At 42.5% G+C, this 17,001-nt stretch overlaps 1 protein-coding gene across 2 annotated transcripts; it reads left to right on the plus strand.

Annotated features, from left to right (window-relative positions):
- The first annotated feature begins 2,648 nt into the window (after positions 1–2,648).
- Positions 2,649–16,630, plus strand: mbpa (myelin basic protein a). 2 transcript variants are annotated; one of them, XM_029731401.1, is made up of 6 exons: positions 2,649–2,916; positions 12,145–12,237; positions 13,023–13,052; positions 13,304–13,324; positions 14,436–14,519; positions 15,347–16,630. In XM_029731401.1, the coding sequence occupies exons 1-6, from the start codon at positions 2,797–2,799 to the stop codon at positions 15,392–15,394; spliced, it is 396 nt and encodes a 131-aa protein (XP_029587261.1). In that variant the 5' UTR covers positions 2,649–2,796; the 3' UTR covers positions 15,395–16,630. The 2 variants fall into 2 exon arrangements, with proteins under 2 accessions (XP_029587261.1, XP_029587262.1); XM_029731402.1 differs by lacking the exon at positions 13,304–13,324 and having other exon boundaries at positions 2,650–2,916.
- Positions 16,631–17,001: the final 371 nt, after the last annotated feature.

The following is a 17,001-nucleotide window of genomic DNA, read 5'->3' on the forward strand; positions in this document are numbered from 1 at the left end:
TACCTTCGAACAGGGTATGGTAGTAGGTGCCAGGCGCACTGGTTTGAGTGTGTCAAGAACTGCAACGCTGCAGAGTTTTTCATGCTCAACTCAGAACAATATTTATGTAGTATCTTTTAAAGCATAGTTTTGTTGTACAGAGTGATCAATGACTTTGATGTAAAGTGTTGGCTTGGTTTCTGGAAAGAGCCCATTGTTTGGCTGTGAACTCTTAAGACCTCTGAACTCATCAGATCAGCTGTAAGACTTTAGCTTTTCCCACTGAGTGTCCTCAGATCCTTTTGGCTGGTTAAAACAATGCAAATCTCTCAATTGTAGAAAGCCAGCGATTCCATCAACACTTGGCAGAGGCCACTGCCCAGGCCCGAGCATAATGCTGCCATTTGTTTTTTGTCACAACAATGTCATGCTCTTTTGTTTTGACCCAAAAGCCAAGTAATATAATGTGCTGCTGCTACAAGATGTAAATAGAACACTAATAAACAAGTTCCTAAGCTCGTCTCACATTTGTGACATGCGATAGCATACTCATGACAACAGACAAATGACAGTTATACATCTGTTATCAAGTTTATCATTTGAAATCCCAGTTATCATTACAGACCTAATGGTCAGTCAAGACTTTGAATATCAAATTATACTGTTTCAATTTATGATCTTGGAGAGACAACTTATTCATTTCCAACAACTAACCTGTTTCAATAGACGAGCCCTCAAATATGTCACAGTACCATTCACAGCTTTGCTGATGTAATTTTTTGATGTACTGATACAGTATGTTCAAGAACCAGTAAAATTGCTGTTGTGATAAGAGTAAACAACCTACTGTATTGTCTTGCCCCAGCCACACGTGATGAAACAGAGGAGACTTGTCTCCCTGACTGGTGGGCTCCTAAGGCACATTGGCAGCACAATGCCTTGTTAAGTAGTAGATTCTCATCTGCTACTCTAGGTGGGTGTCCTGGTCTCTAGATCTACATTCTTCTCGTGGTTCAAGGATATCTCCCGTGTTTGTGTCCCACAGTTTTCCTCCATGGCCCGTATTGTTTTCCCTGCGGTCTCTCTCGACCCTCCAAACTGGTGGGACAAAGCCAAGAGTCTTTTAGACACGAGGGCACATGCAGTGCCGTCGACCCACTCTCTGCATTCCTGCTCTCTATCAGGCCTGTGGGCGCTGTTCAGAGACCCTCCCTGACAAAACAGGTGGACTACTGTAGACATGACATAATGGACAAGCATGTCTCCCTCCAAGTGTACTCCATTTATAGAGTGGCCAAAAGCCATTAAAACCGTGCTAGGCACGATCTAGGCCACATACTATATATAGTAAGGAGGCACGTGTAGTACACGAAGAAATGTGTCTACCCATGAGCAACGTAACTCTATGGAATAGCATAACTCAAATTCTCAAACTCTTCCTCACATTCCTTCATAGTTCCTATGCGGTTTGTTCCATGTCAGTGAGTCTGGTCATTTATAGAATTAACTGTAACTGTTGGGCAAGCCACAGTCTGTTCTCATGGAGTTTTGACTAATGACTAGCATGCAGTGAAAAATTAGCATTGTGCAGATTTAGTTTGACACACCTCCTACCTTCAGTTTATAGGCCTGTGTCAGGCTAACGGATAATTGCTTTTTTTACATGGCATACAATGTGTAGTTCACATTTTCTGTAGAAACATTATCATTTAAGTTCCTTTTAACACTACGATTTTATCTTATCTGTTCTTATGTTTCACAGCACTCTAATCTGACTTTGTGAAAGTTATTATCTGTGCTCTCATTTGGTGCGCAGAGCAGAGATCTCTGAGTTTGTCAGAAAACAGAGTGAGATCTGTGAAAGTAGTATTTGGAATGTCTTTAAGGCCATTGCAGGTTAATCCTACTAGGTCAATATTTTGCATTGTGAACTGTTTAACTTTAAAATGGTATTAAATATTTGGAAAAAATAACACCTAAAAAAAACACAAAAAACAAAAGGCATCTGTTCCAAAATATGAATATGCTAATGTTAGGGTGTTTTCTAACAGAATCCGCTTTGTTTCACAGCTGCTGCAGCTTCTATGGATTAAAACAACACAATCGAGTTTGACAAACATTTTTTGGTAAACGTATATATTGCATTGGCAAAACAGCATGAGTAAATATCAGCTATAATAACTATTACTTAGTAAATGCATTGAATTTCTTATGAATTCTGAGATAAATAAGTAGGTATGGTTTTTATGTCTGTTTCCATAACTGACCAAAACTTTTGTGTAGTTGTGATTAACAACTTATTTCATAGAGAAATTATTTCCATATGTTTCAACATTAGTTAGCATTTACGTGTTTCCTTTTCTAGTCAACTGTATGGAAAACAGGGCTAATTTAAATCTTATTTGAATATAATCAATCAAAAAGATATATGGGGTCCATTTAAACAATGGCCTCACAGTGCTGGAGACTGTTTTGCATCAGGGCCCTAGTTCAGGCCGGGCCAGGGGGGGGAGTACAATGGCTGGCCCATGCAGAGGGCGGTAGTGACTGACTCCACAGGCACTGAGAGACCAAAGAACGCCTGGAGTCAGGCCAGCACCATGTACGCCACTGTGCCCGCCTACCCCCACCTGACCTGCCTCATCTCCCATGATACATCAGAGAACGGGGACGACACCTTCAAAGACTGCCCATTCAACGTCAGACAGATAGAAAAGTATCCAAGGAGCAACAGCAGAGCGATTACAGAGTTGGTTTGAAAGGTCTTAATCCCAGATACAGAGCGGTCGTCCCAACCCTACCTAACCACTATCCAGCATGGCCACAGCGAGTACCTCAGGGCAAAGCTCATTTGGACTGAGCAGGAGGAAGAAGGCCCCTGGCCTGATGGATCAGATTAGCACGTTCTTTGGAGGTGACAAAAATAAAAGGGGCAAGGTGAGCATCTGGTGTTACCAACTGTTATGATCAATGGCCTCACCAAGACTCTTCTAGTCTAGAGAGTTCTAATATGATGATGGTAAGGATAGATCTGTCCAGTTTTTGTGTGCAGTCGAGAGAGATTCTTTGAAAAAAGGTGATTTATTTATTGTGCAGAGCTAAAATACTTGTAGAATACCTGATGTAGTAACCTTAGACAATTGGTCATTTAATTTTTATTCTAGATCTACCCAAAATATCAAATGGACTACTTGCTATACAGATTGTTTGGCATTGTTTCTCCATGTTGAGGTTTTTTTGGGGAGAAAATGAATAGCTATAGATCCGCTGAAGATAACAGGGATTCTCGTTGATTAACAGGAATACACCATTTATTTGCTGACAATCTCTTAGAGATTCTCCGGTACGTTTGTATACTTTTTGGCCTGTAGTTCTTAAAGTAGCGCTCATGAGCAAAAAGTGGTCCACGAAAATTGCGTACTACGTCAGACATGTGCACCATGTCTCTCTTGCTCTGCTGTGTGTGCATCCTGCTAGCTGTCACTCAAATGGCGAGGGGCAAAAGGTCATTGGCTGGAACACGAATTGCATGCGGCTGGCCCACAAGTGGGAAAATGGAGGGAAAATGGTGCCGCACAGCTTCCAGTAAACAGTCGCTTTCAAACTAGGAATTTTGTGGCTAATTGTGCTAAAAACGTAATTCTGCTCATAGATTATGCATGTATGAACTACACATTGACACATTCAAAGCGGGAGGTTTAAAAAATCTTTACTAGTTGCCAAAGTTCCGAGGCATGTCTTTAATGTTTATGACCAACATTGAAAAATCAATACCTTACCTCTTAAAATATTGTTCAAATATAGTTCCTCAAATTATTGCAATAGTCAGAATCAAGTCGAGTACATTCCAAAGGGTCCATCTAATTTCCATTTTAGTTCTAAACTTCTTTTTAGGCTTGAATCTTAATTGACCACTGAATTTTAATTGACCACTGAATTTTTTTTACTGACCCCAACCTGGATAGCTGTGTGTTTGACTGGGTGTTTGCTGTCATAAGTGCATTGCTACAAATTCTCCAGAAGCTTCCCCATTGGGAAAGTGTGAGAAATTAACTTTTTGAAATGGACTGGTGTGTTTCGTATGATCACAGTTTGAAATCAGGTACCTAATATACAACTACTGCATAGCTTGAATTCATAAAACTTTGACCACCATTTATTTAGCTGTACAGACTTGATAACAAACAGAATATCCAATGTGATCTGTCTGCATCATGCACCAGTTGGTCCTCTGCGGGTTACAAGGTCTCATGTTTTTTTCCTAAAGCTTAGCAAGTCGATCAAACACCCCCAAATGATTCTAAACTTTGTCTTCAGCGTATTTTCTCTAGAGTTTATTGCAAACAAAACTAGGGAAGGGGGCACATTGCTGAGTGATGGCAGGTTAACAACTGCTTATCTCTGATGTTATGAATTTTTTTTGTAATGTTTTGTCAATATATATGCATTTTAACCCGGAAAATTGCATCATTTTCCCATTGCAGACATTCTAAAAGAATATCCAGTCTTCTCCACTCAGCGCTTGTATTAATCACTGTCAGCTATGATAATGGAAATTAGCATAATGCTGTAGGTTGGGTTACAGACCTAGGATCTTATTTTGACCAGTATTTGTCATAGCAAAATAATCCTGCTGCAACAGGATTTGAACGTTTAGCCCATAATGTTGCTTGATCTGTGGTTATGGGCTGGACAAAAGTAGGCTACAAAGTGCAATACTGTTAATATAATCGTGTCTTAGTGCGGATTTTCAGTAAATTTGTGTAAATCACGAAGCTCATCCACATTTCCTGCAGTGCAGGAAAATTCTTAGCAACAAAAAAGTTATCCAATTAAAACCTATATCTGGAGGGAGGGGCCTTGAAAAGGCTTGAATTCAGCCTGAATTGTCTTGCTGTAGTAAAGTTTTTGGATATCTGAATTTATTTCTGCACAATTATACTTTACTTTCTAGAATAGGTTATTTAAACACATTTTGAACATCTTCCATTGAAGTGCAATCCTCCCGACAGACAGCTTTTAAAAATCAACTCCCAATCACCTTCATGTGAGGGAGCATTTGGTTATGTAACCCTTTTTTTAACTCATCTGTGTGCATTTAATTTAATTTCCAATTCCCTTGAGCAAACCATGTAAAAAAAAAAACGAACTCTGTGAACTAGGATGCATAACATTACAAAGAAATACAGAGCAGAGTATCTGTTCTGAAAGTCACCTCAACTTGAAAAATGGATTAAAATACATACAGTACATACTGTACAAAGTAGTTTATGGACCCATTTTTGCCTAAAATGACATACCCAAATCTAACTGCCTGTAGCTCAGGACCTGAAGCAAGAATATGCATATTCCTGACACCATTTGAAAGAAACACTTTGAAGTTTATGGAAATGTGAAATGAATGTTGGAGAATATAACACATTAGATCCGGTAAAGATAATACAAACAAAAAATCATGCATTTTCTATTATAAATTTTTTTCATCATCATTGAAATGCAAGAGAAAGGCCATCATATATTATTGCAGTTTAGGCACAATTTAGATATTGGCCACTAGATGGTAGCAGTGTGTGTGCAACGTTTCAAATTGATCCAGTGAAGAATTGCAATACTGGACAATATTTTGTATCAAGTCTGCCCAAATGTGCCGAATTGGTCAATTAATACATTTTCAAGTACATAACTATAGAGAACATACAAAAATTATATGCTAATACAAAATGTAAGTTTACACACTACCAGGAATGTCATACATGATGGATCATTAGCTCATACACTAACTTTCACATATCTAGTTGGCCAGGCAAGGTGGGTGTGGAGCCAGAGACGGCAGGGGTTCAAACTGTAGAACCCAGTTCCTACATTTGAATATAAAAATGGATTTTATCAAACAAAACTATGCTACATTTTATCTCTGGGACCCTCAGGATGACAAATCAGAGCAAGATTATTGAACGTAAGTATCAGAAATCAGGATAAGACCCAGATGCAGACAGCTAGAATCACAGATGTGTATTGACCCAAACAGGGGGCAGGCAAAAGACAGGTCAAGGGCAGGCAGAGGTCTGTAATCCAGGGCAGAGTCAATAAGGTACAGAACAGCAGGCAGGCTGTTCTGGAAACAGAAGACAAAGGCCAGTGAGACACATGTTTTATCTTGGACACATGAAACGTAGGATGGATACAGAGGGTGTGGGGCAACAGAAGGCGAACAGCAGAGGGGCTAAGTATTTTAGAGATGGGGAACGGGCCAATGAAACGGGGGAAAAGTTTACGGGACTCCATCTGGAGGGGCAGGTATGCTGACTTCTTCCTCTTGCTCGGGGAAGAGCGGGGGCTGATATCCCAAGGAACACTCAAAGGGCAAGAGACCAGTGGCCGAGCAGGGAAGGGTGTTGTGGGCATATTCCACCCACACGAGTTGCTGGCTCCAGGTGGTGGGGTTGGCAGAGACAAGGCAATGAAGGGCCGTCTCCAGGTCCTGATTGGCTCACTCTGTCTGGCCATTAGATTGGGGATGGAAACCAGAGGACAGGCTGGCCGACGAACCAATGCGATTGCAGAACGCCTTCCAGAACTGGGACGAGAACTGGGGACCCTGATCGGAGACCATGTTGACCGGAAGTCCATGGATCTGAAAGACGTGCTGCACCATGAGCTGAGCCGTCTCCTTGGCCGAGGGTAACTTTGTAAGGGCAATAAAATGGATAGTAGCCCAGTAACAAAGTACAGGAACATATGGGTCCAGGGGCGGTGAGGAATAGGGAGTGGTTGTAGAAGGCCAGCTAGAGATTGCAGAGGAGTCTTATTTTGTGCACACACCGTGCAGGCAGCGACGAATGCGGAAACATTCGGCACCATGGAAGGCCACCAAAAGCGTCCGACGGGAGATTGGATGACAGGTCAGTCTGGAGGAATGTGCCCATTCCAGGACCGGGGAACGGGCAGAGTCCGGGACACTCTGCCAGTTCCCTGGTACTCCGGATTCCAGCTGGGAACGCTGCGCCTTACAGACCAGGCTCTCTATACCCCAGACGATTGCAGCCGCTAGACAGGCAGTAGGGAGGATGGTCTCGGGGTCAGACGGAGTAGCAGCGGGGCAATACAACCGTGAGCGTGCATCCACGTTCTTGGACCCTGGGATGTAGAAAAGAGTGAAATTGAACCGGATGAATAACAGGGCCCAATGAGCCTGCCTAGAGTTGAGGCGCTTGGCGATGCAAAGATATTCCTGGTTCTTATGGTCAGTCCACACCAAGAATGGGTGTTCCGCCCCTTCCAACCAGTGCCTCCAATCCTCCAGCGTCATCTTGATGGCGAGGAGTTCTCCCACATCATAGTTCCTCTCAGTAGTGGTAAGACGATGGGAGAGGAAAGCGCAGGGGTGCAGCTTCTGGAGACCATATGAAGGGAACCTTGGGAGAGGTGAGTGCTGAGAAGGGGGAAGCCAGGATGCTGTAAAAACGAATGAAGCGGCAGTAGAAGTTAGCAAACCCCAGGAAACGTTGCAGCTGCACTCTGGATGTGGGTTTAGGCCAATCCACCACCACTCTCACCTTGTCTGGATCCATCTGTATATGTCATGCAGTGATGACGTATCCAAGGAAGGAGATAGTGGAGTGATGGAACTCACACTTCTCCACTTTAATGAAAACCTGGTTCTCCAGGAGACTCTGAAGGACTTGTCGGTGGTGGAGGACGTGCTCTTGAGCTGACCAGGAAAAGACCAGGATGTCATCGAGGTACACAAACACGAACCAGTTCTGCACATCCTGGAACACCTGGAACACAGCGGGAGCGTTGGTCAGCCCTAATGGCATAACTAATTACTCATAGTGCCCGCTACCTGTGTTAAAGGCAGTCTTCCACTCATCTCCTTCCCGTATCTGAACCAGATGGTAGGCGTTCCCGAAGGTCCAACTTGGAGAAGATGGTCGCTCCCTGAAGAGTTTCAAAAGCCGAGGAGATTAGCGTTTTTTTAAACAGTGATGTCATTAAGACTCCTGTAGTCGATACACAGGCGCAGGGTTTGGTCCTTCTTCTCCACAAAGAAGAACCCTGTGCCGGTGTGGGGGGCCAATGGTCGAATACTCCCTGCAACGAGTGAATTCTCAATGTACTTCTCTATAGCCTTGGATTCCAGACCTGACAGGGAGTAAAGCTGCCTCAGAGGGGGTGTGGTGCCCGGGAGAACGTCAATGGCGCAGACGTAAGGGTCAATGCGGAGGGAGAGAAGTAGCACTGGCCTTGTTGAAGACCTCCCAGATGTCCTGATACTCCGCGGGCATGGCGGGGAGGTCCGAGGCTTCTCTCAAGCCTGCAGGGAGACATCCCGGAGCAGGCTGGGCTGACTTGAGACAATGAGCATGGCAGAACGGGATCCAAACCACAATAGCACCAGCAGCCCAGTCGATCAGGGGATTGTGCTTCTGGAGCAATGAATATCCCAAAACCACAGGTACATGGGGAGATTTGATGAGTAGAAACTGCATACACTTTGAAACTCGTAGGTCGATAGGAATCGTATTGCAGGTGACTCTGCCAATAGAGCGCCCATCCAGCACAGAGTGGATGAGTGGTGATACCAAGCTCTGACACCAAGGTAGCATCGAAAAAGCTTTCATGGGCCCCAGAGTCAATGAGCACCCGGAGTGATTTGTCCTGGTCACCCCATAACAGGGTGGCATGGAGAGGGGTGCAAGTAATGATTGGAAAATCCCTGAACGGCTCACCAGAGTATTTGTGCCTACTGATGAGCCTGGTCTTTTCAATGGACAGCTGGAAATATAATGTCATGTACAGTGAGGGGAAAAAAGTATTTGATCCCCTGTTGATTTTGTACGATTGCCCACTGATAAAGAAATGATCTGTCCATAATTTTAATGGTAGGTTTATTTGAACAGTGAGAGACAGAATAACAACAAAAAATCCTGAAAAACCCATGTCAAAAATGTTGTAAAATGACTTGCATTTTAATGAGGGAAATAAGTATTTGACCCCTCTGCAAAACATGACTTAGTGCTTGGTGGCAAAACCCTTGTTGGCAATCACAGAGGTCAGACATTTCTTGTAGATGGCCACCAGGTTTGCACACATCTCAGGAGGGATTTTGTCACACTCCTCTTTGCAGGTCTTCTCCAAGTCATTAAGTTTTCGAGGCTGACGTTTGGCAACTCGAACCTTCAGCTCCCTCCACAGATTTTCAATGGGATTAAGGTCTGGAGACTGGCTAGGCCACTCCAGGACGTTAATGTGCTTCTTCTTGAGCCACTCCTTTGTTGCCTTGGCCGTGTGTTTTGGGTCATTGTCATGCTGGAATGCCCATCCACGACCCATTTTCAATGCCCTGGCTGAGGGAAGGAGGTTCTCACCCAAGATTTGACGGTACATGGCCCCGTCCATCGTCCCTTTGATGCGGTGAAGTTGTCCTGTCCCCTTAGCAGAAAAACAACCCCAAAGCATAATGTTTCCACCTCCATGTTTGACGGTGGGGATGGTGTTCTTGGGGTCATAGGCAGCATTTCTCCTTCTCCAACCACGGCGAGTTGAGTTGATGCCAAAGAGCTTCATTTTGTTCTCATCTGACCACAGCACTTTCACCCAGTTGTCCTCTGAATCATTCAGATGTTCATTGGCAAACTAAAGACGGGCATGTATATGTGCTTTCTTGAGCAGGGGGACCTTGCGGGCGCTGCAGGATTTCAGTCCTTCACGGCATAGTGTGTTACCAGTTGTTTTCTTGGTGACTATGGTCCCAGATCATTGACAAGATCCTCCCGTGTAGTTCTGGGCTGATTCCTCACCGTTCTCATGATCATTGCAACTCCACGAGGTGAGATCTTGCATGGAGCCCCAGGCCGAGGGAGATTGACAGTTCTTTTGTGTTTCTTCCATTTGCGAATAATCGCACCAACTGTTGTCACCTTCTCACCAAGCTGCTTGGCGATGGTCTTGTAGCCCATTCCAGCCGTGTGTAGGTCTACAATCTTGACCCTGACATCCTTGGAGAGCTCGTTGGTCTTGGCCATGGTGGAGAGTTTGGAATCTGATTGATTGCTTCTGTGGACAGGTGTCTTTTATACAGGTAACAAGCTGAGATTAGGAGCACTCCCTTTAAGAGTGTGCTCCTAATCTCAGCTCGTTACCTGTATAAAAGACACCTGGGAGCCAGAAATCGTTCTGATTAAGAGGGGGTCAAATACTTATTTCCCTCATTAAAATGCAAATCAATTTATAACATTTTTGACATGCGTTTTTCTGGATTTTTGTTGTTGTTATTCTGTCTCTCACTGTTGAAATAAATCTACCATTAAAATTATAGGCTGATAATACAAAATCAGCAGGGTATCATATACTTTTTTCCCTCACTGTAGTCCCGAAATACAAACAGCTCCTGGTGTTCAGTCTGCGTAAACATTCATCCTGAGACAATCGATCCCTTCCCAGTAGCTTGGGCAATGGAGGAGGCGAGTTGACCGCCCTCTGCGATTCCCGTGAGCACTCGGGTGACGTCAGAGTCTCTCAGAAATGCCTTCGGGGGTTTCCAGGGTTCCTCAGAGTCGAGGTGATAGGGGACAGATTCCCTCTCCCTCCTACGTTCTCGTAGCCGCCCATCGATCCAGATGGTGAAGGCTATGAGGGAGTCGAGGTCCATGGGCAACTCCCGGGCTGCGAGCTCATCTTTGATCACCTCCGATAATCCGTGAAGGAACATGTCGAACAATGCTTCCGGGTTCCAGGCACTCTCAGCCACCAACGTGCGAAAATCCCCTACATAGTCTGCCATACTAAGGGCATCTTGACGTAGCTAGAGCAATTTACGAGCAGCCTCTATCCCGGACAATGGAGACTCGAACTTCCGTACTTCCACCACAAACTCCTCCAGACTGAGGCAGACGGCAGACTGTTGCTCCCACACCGCCGTAGCCCAGGCGAGTGCCCTCCCGGACATCAGCGTTATGATGTACGCTATCCTCGAGCGGTCCGAGGGGAACGAAGAAGGCTGCAGCTCGAAGAAGAGGGAGCACTGGGAGAGAAAGACCCGGTAGGTTCCAGAATCTCCAGCGTAACGCTCGGGAGGAGGTAAGCGGGGTTCTCGGGACACTGGTGGCGGGATTGCTGAGAGTCTGGGGAATGACTGGTGTGGCTTGCTGCTTTGTAGGGAATACGCGGAATTGCTCCAGTAATGTATTGAACGCCTGGTCATGGCATTCCGCCAGGGTATGGAGTCCCTCCATAAGGCATTGCAGTAACTCCTTGTGTCTTCCAATGATGGCTTTTTGCTGGGAGACAGCATTGTGGAGCTGGTCTGAGTCTGCTGGGTCAGTCATGGCCAGTTCCTACTATCAGAACTCAGGATAAAACCCAGATGCAGACAGCTAGAATCAAAGTTTATTGACCCAAACAGGGGGCAGGCAAAAGACAGGTCAAGGGAAGGCAGAGGTCCGTAATCCAGGGCAGAGTCAATAACGTACAGAACAGCAGGCAGGCTCAGGGTCAGGGCAGGCAGAGGTTCATAATCAGGTCAAAGTCAGGCAGGTACAGAACGGCAGGCAGGCTCGGGTCAGGGCAGGCAGAAATGGTCAGAACCGGGGTAACTAGGAAACAGAAACATGAGAAAGAAGGAAGATGGGAAAACAAGTTGTTAAGACCTGACAAGACAATACGAACCGGCAACAGACAAACAGAGAACGCAGGTTGAAATGCTCAGGGGATAATGGGGAAGATTTGCGACACCTGGAGGGGGGTGGAGACAAGCACAAAGACAGGTGAAACCGATCAGGGTGTGACAGTAAGTACATTATTTACCTTCAGAGATGAATGTATCAAACCAGTTGCCATGATAAAAGTTTTTTGTTGTTGTGCACTCTCCTCAAACAATAGCATAGTATTTTTTTCACTGTATTAGCTACTGTAAATTGGACAGTGCAGTTAGATTAACAAGAATTGAAGCTTTCTGCCGATATAAGACGCCTATGTCCTGGGAAAGTTCTTGTTACTTACAACGTCATGCTAATCACACTAGCGCACATTAGCTCAACCGTCCCGGTATAGGGACACTGATCCCGTAGAGGTTCATGTACTCATAGCCATTTAATTGAGCCTGATTGTCCAACGTTAGCAGTGAGACTTCTGTGAGTTTTTGACAATTGTTTATACCTTTAGGGGTCCTTCCGGGGTCACGCCACCTCCCCCAAGCCAGCCCCTCGACGTCGGGCTAATGAGAATGCCGTAATGCATTTCTTCAGGAGCTTGAGCGTGAGTATCTTAGATTGACTACCTCTGTGCGATTTTATATATTATAACATGTATTATATTAGTTTTATTTAAACAAATTGTAATTGTAAAGTTGATAACGTTGTGAAATAAATATATTGAACTTACTCTTACACACTCTTACACAAGATGTTTTGTTGTCGAAGAATTATAAACTAGTTTAATTCTCAATGGTATTTATCTTACCTGAAGCATTGTAGAGACCTTGGAGAAAATGTATTACCTGAAGTTACATCCGCTTTGGTCAATGGTGATTGTTTGATACAGTATAAGAAGGGCATGATCAAACTTGCCATACAATTGGAACAAGATTTACTTGTAGCTGTAAATAAGCGGTTTGTAGTGCATACAGTATTCATCTTCACCCATTCATGTTCCTATTTATATTGATGAGAGAACATACTGCTCAGAGAATAATGTATGTTCTCTCATCAACATAAATGTAAACTTGGACAAAGTTATTTTTCACCCATTGAAGTTCTCCAGCAACTTTTGGTTTCATTATTCATAATCTAGACAGACCAGATGTTTTGCCCAGCTCTGGTCCTCGTTAGGAGACATATCCACAAGATATTGCGTAGAGTAGCTATCTAGCACAAGTCAGTTTCTCTAGGCCTGCACCACTGCTTCAAACGTTCAAAAGTACAGTTTTTTTATTAAACTCTCTGCTGTTGCAAAGGGTTTTCCCCATGAGCCAATGTCCTTATGTTTCCATCTTTGAACTCATGGAATAAGACCTTTTCATTTGTTGGGTTCTGTATCCTCAGGTGACAGCCTCTCCCCGTCCCAAGTCCAGGGTGAGTTCCATTACCTCCTTTAAAAAACATTTTACTTTACTGTGGTTACTGTTTCTTTAGGCTCCTGTCAGAAAAAAAGTGGTAATTAGCTTTAAACTGTTCCTTGCTTTTTACAGCGCATGACTTCATGGGCCTGTGCAAGTTGGCTAGCTAGTATAGTAGGTTTACGTTTTCTGTTGTTATAGTTACAGGTGCTGCTACAGTAGGGCTTCATGAATCTTCCTGATTCTCTCTTTTTCTTTCATGTCTAGTGGAGGGAGGTCTTGGGCTTGGTAGGTCATTCAAACTCAACCCTAAACCCCCAAAACAGTGTTGACCTCACAGCCCCGTGTTTGATAATGACATCTTAAATGTTTCCCTCTGTCTGAAGACTTTCTCTAATGTCCTTCTGTGAGCGTTTTGATTGTGTTCTTCCCTCTTATTTAACTTTTACTCTCCCAACTCTGCATCTTCCTTCCCTGGTGTGATTCTTCAAGACAGTTAACATCCAAAAGAATATATATATATTTCTTAGAAAGCCTAAATAACATTTTGCTAAGCACAAACATTGTTTACCTTACTATTCTTACTCTAATGGAAAATGTCGGATGCATGAATCAACGTCGAACACAGTTTTCCTCACATTGGAATTATTCATGGAACGTAGTGGCTGATGAAAAGCTCAAATACAGCTTATACTGTGGTGACATTACATCTCACGATTTCTGTTTTTCTGACATTTTAATTTAGTGTCACTGCTTCTGGATGACTTTGACACTGCTCAACTATTTCTGAACCGCAAGCGGTAAAGACTCTCTCAGGACCCCTATATACAACAGTTTCCGCCTTACTTTCCACCATTCCTTTCCTTACCAGTCTGTGAGACTCTTTCATCTCTGCCCCATTTTCTGTTCATGGTGACTCACTAATCTTCCTGCATTAGTGTGTTTCTTCATTCAACTCCTCTGTGTCCACAGAGTGAGCTGTCCAGGGTGTAAGAATTGAAATGTGCTCCTCACCAGTTCTCTGTGTTATGTGTGCTCTGAAGTAATGCATGCCTTTGTCTTCTGTCTTCTTACCCCCTAAAGGTTGCTGTAATGTTGGTCATTCCACATTTATTTCTCTTCCTGTCTCATTCATACCATTCTTTTACAGTAACAGACCACTGAATGAAGTAAACTGATTTTGGTAGAAACAAGACATTTCTGGGTTTAATGCAAAAGAGCATTGTAGTAATGTAACATTTATACCCATTGTGTTTATCAAAATATATTCAAACTCAATATAACTACTAGTTCAACACCATTTTGGTGTCCTCTCCCTACTTCATCCAATGAGAGCTGAGCACTGATTTTTACCCAGGGCCAGCCATGTTCCATGTGTTTATAAAGCATCTTGTTCTAGGCCTCGCCACCACATGCTGATGCCACAAAGTCATCTTACAGATGCCGCAGAGACCAAGGGACATTGTCCAAAATCTTCAACCTGGTGAGACATCCTGATGTTTGTATCCCAAGTTTATCTTGTCGCTACACAGTTACACTGTCTAAAGAGTGAACCTGATAAACATTGTTTCTTATGTGTGTTTACCTATCAAAACACCATTATTATCAAAGTGAGTCAATTAGAGATGTAACCTAGCCATATGCATCCTGAATCTTCATTAGTTTAGACATAAATCACAAAAAATCTAATTACATTGCGATTTATTTGACATCATACTAAACTAACATGTGCATTAATTAAATGGACACAATTATATACGTTTAACTTGACTGGTAGGGCTACACTTTATGATATACAGTATGTGCTCCTATATATTTGCGGAGTTAAAGTATAATTACAGTGTAGGTACACATTGATATAAACAGGTATTACAGTACGCAAACAGGTATGTAAGTACACTGTAATTACACTGTACCTGGCTATGTAATTTTCATGTAAATGCATAGGTATTAGAGAAATGAATGGTAAAGTGGATGGTGTCTTTTGTTATCAATACTTTTTCAGTTTAATCTCTACTGCACAACTCATTTTTATTGATGTCTTTATACCTACCTCAACCCTCTTTCCTGAGAGTATATACTAACTTTGAATCCCTGAAAATGTGACTTTTGACAATCATGTAAATACAAATAACAAACTTAACCGTAATCTTCTCATAGAAAATAGAAATCCTTCTTTCTATCGAATAGAGACACTCGTCCAACCATGACAAGCACTTTTAAAGCTCTATATTTCCTCTTTTGGTTGTATAGAATTTAATATTTCAGATATCAGTACAATATATTACTTCTGCTTCCCTCTGTTTACAGGAGACCAAGTCCCGCCTTCCCCCCAAACGCTGGAGCACAATCTTCTGAGCTCTCCTTAGATGAGAAAACCATGGAAAAAGATGAAGAGGAGAAAGTTCTCCATTTGCCAGACTCACAACAACCCTTGACAACGTTAACACACTAACACCAGCATGTCTCCTTTGTTTGTAGATAGTGACACATTCTTGGCACCTAACATTTAGCATGCTGGGATGAAAGTGTGCAGTCATTGAGGGTGGGAGCTGTTGAGTTTCTCAATAGCCTTATAATCTGAGCTTTAAGGGAAAGTTCTCCTTTAGAGTGTTGGAAATGCAACAATATTATTCTACTCTAACATTTGACTCAATGGCCTATTCGCCTCATATAGCACCCTGTTCTGATGACGCTAGTGTCTACTATTAATGGGTTGTTGTGTTTTTCTATTTGTCTGCATTTTGTACATGGATGATCTATTCTACGCATAGAAATAGGCTTTATATTCCCCCTTGTTTCTTTTTAGGAGCTCAAACACACAACTGTGTTTCGTTTTGTATGTTGCCATTTATGTGAAATCTGGTCTAAGAAAGTGTTTGTGGGTCTTGTTATGCATGCAATAGTCCAAATTGTCTTGTGAAAGTATGTTGTGAATGCAGTGCTTGCGTATTTGAAAATGTAATGGGAAAACCTGTAAAAGTTCTAAACTAACATTATGTAGTATAACAATTAGATTTGATTCGTTTAGCCATATTACAAAAGTCGTGTTTTATTTAGGCACTTAAATCATCAATGTTGTATAGTGTTATGGTGTCCAAGCCTATTAAAACAACTAATTAAAACAAATGCCCTTCCAAACTGCACTGTTAAACCTTTGCAAATATATACTTCAAAACTGTTTAAGAGCATTTAACATATTTTCTGACTAATCTTTAAATTTGTAGTTTCAATACTTTGGTTAATTTGAAGTTAGCTTTTTGAGTAAAAGAGATGGTGAAATGGGTAGTTGTTATGAGGTCTAACAAATCTCCAAAGTAAAAAAGCGGGTGAGAGCATGGAGTTTTGCAAATTTTCTCTCAAACAATTGTATTATGTGTTTTATTAATTTGTCACTTCCCTTGTGTGCACATATCTGTCTGTTCACTGTGAGTGTTCAATAAAAAATATGATTAAAACTTTATAAAATCATACATTTTTCTGAGGGTGCTCAATAACATTAACTTGGTGCTAAATGTGAAGAAATGGATTGAAGACCAGAATAATGTGTTTCTTGTAAAATGCTCTTTGAAATAAAGATTTTTAAATTGCCAACAAGTTCTCAGAATCATACATTTAAATAACTGAAATTGAAGTCCAAAATCCACCTGTCAGGTAGCTGGATTATCTTGGCAAAGGTGAAATGCTCACTAACAGGGATGTAAACAAATCCGACTTAAGTCAAAACTGTAACTGGGCCACTAAGGAACATTCAATGTCATCTTGGTAAGCAACTCCAATGTTGATTTGGCATTGTGTTTTAGGTTATTGTCCTTCTGAAAGATACATTTGTCTCGTCGTGCCTGTTGGAAAGAAGACAACCAGGTATTCCTCTAGGATTTTGCCTGTGATTAGCTCTAATTTGTTTATTTTAATCAACAAAAAAACTCCCTAGTCCTTGCCGATAAGAGGTATACCCATAACAT

This window comes from Salmo trutta, chromosome 34, assembly GCF_901001165.1.
Source record: "Salmo trutta chromosome 34, fSalTru1.1, whole genome shotgun sequence".
NCBI classification, from domain to species: Eukaryota; Metazoa; Chordata; class Actinopteri; order Salmoniformes; family Salmonidae; genus Salmo; species Salmo trutta.

What these genes read in the sequence shown, in the direction of transcription:
- mbpa (XM_029731401.1), top strand. Translation starts at nt 2,797, where the DNA reads ATGGCCACAGCGAGTACCTCAGGGCAAAGCTCATTTGGACTGAGCAGG. An exon ending in ATTTCTTCAGGAGCTTGAGC is followed by an intron (nt 12,238 to 13,022) that starts GTGAGTATCTTA and finishes CTGTATCCTCAG; the next exon opens with GTGACAGCCTCTCCCCGTCC. An exon ending in GGAGGGAGGTCTTGGGCTTG is followed by an intron (nt 13,325 to 14,435) that starts GTAGGTCATTCA and finishes ATCTTGTTCTAG; the next exon opens with GCCTCGCCACCACATGCTGA.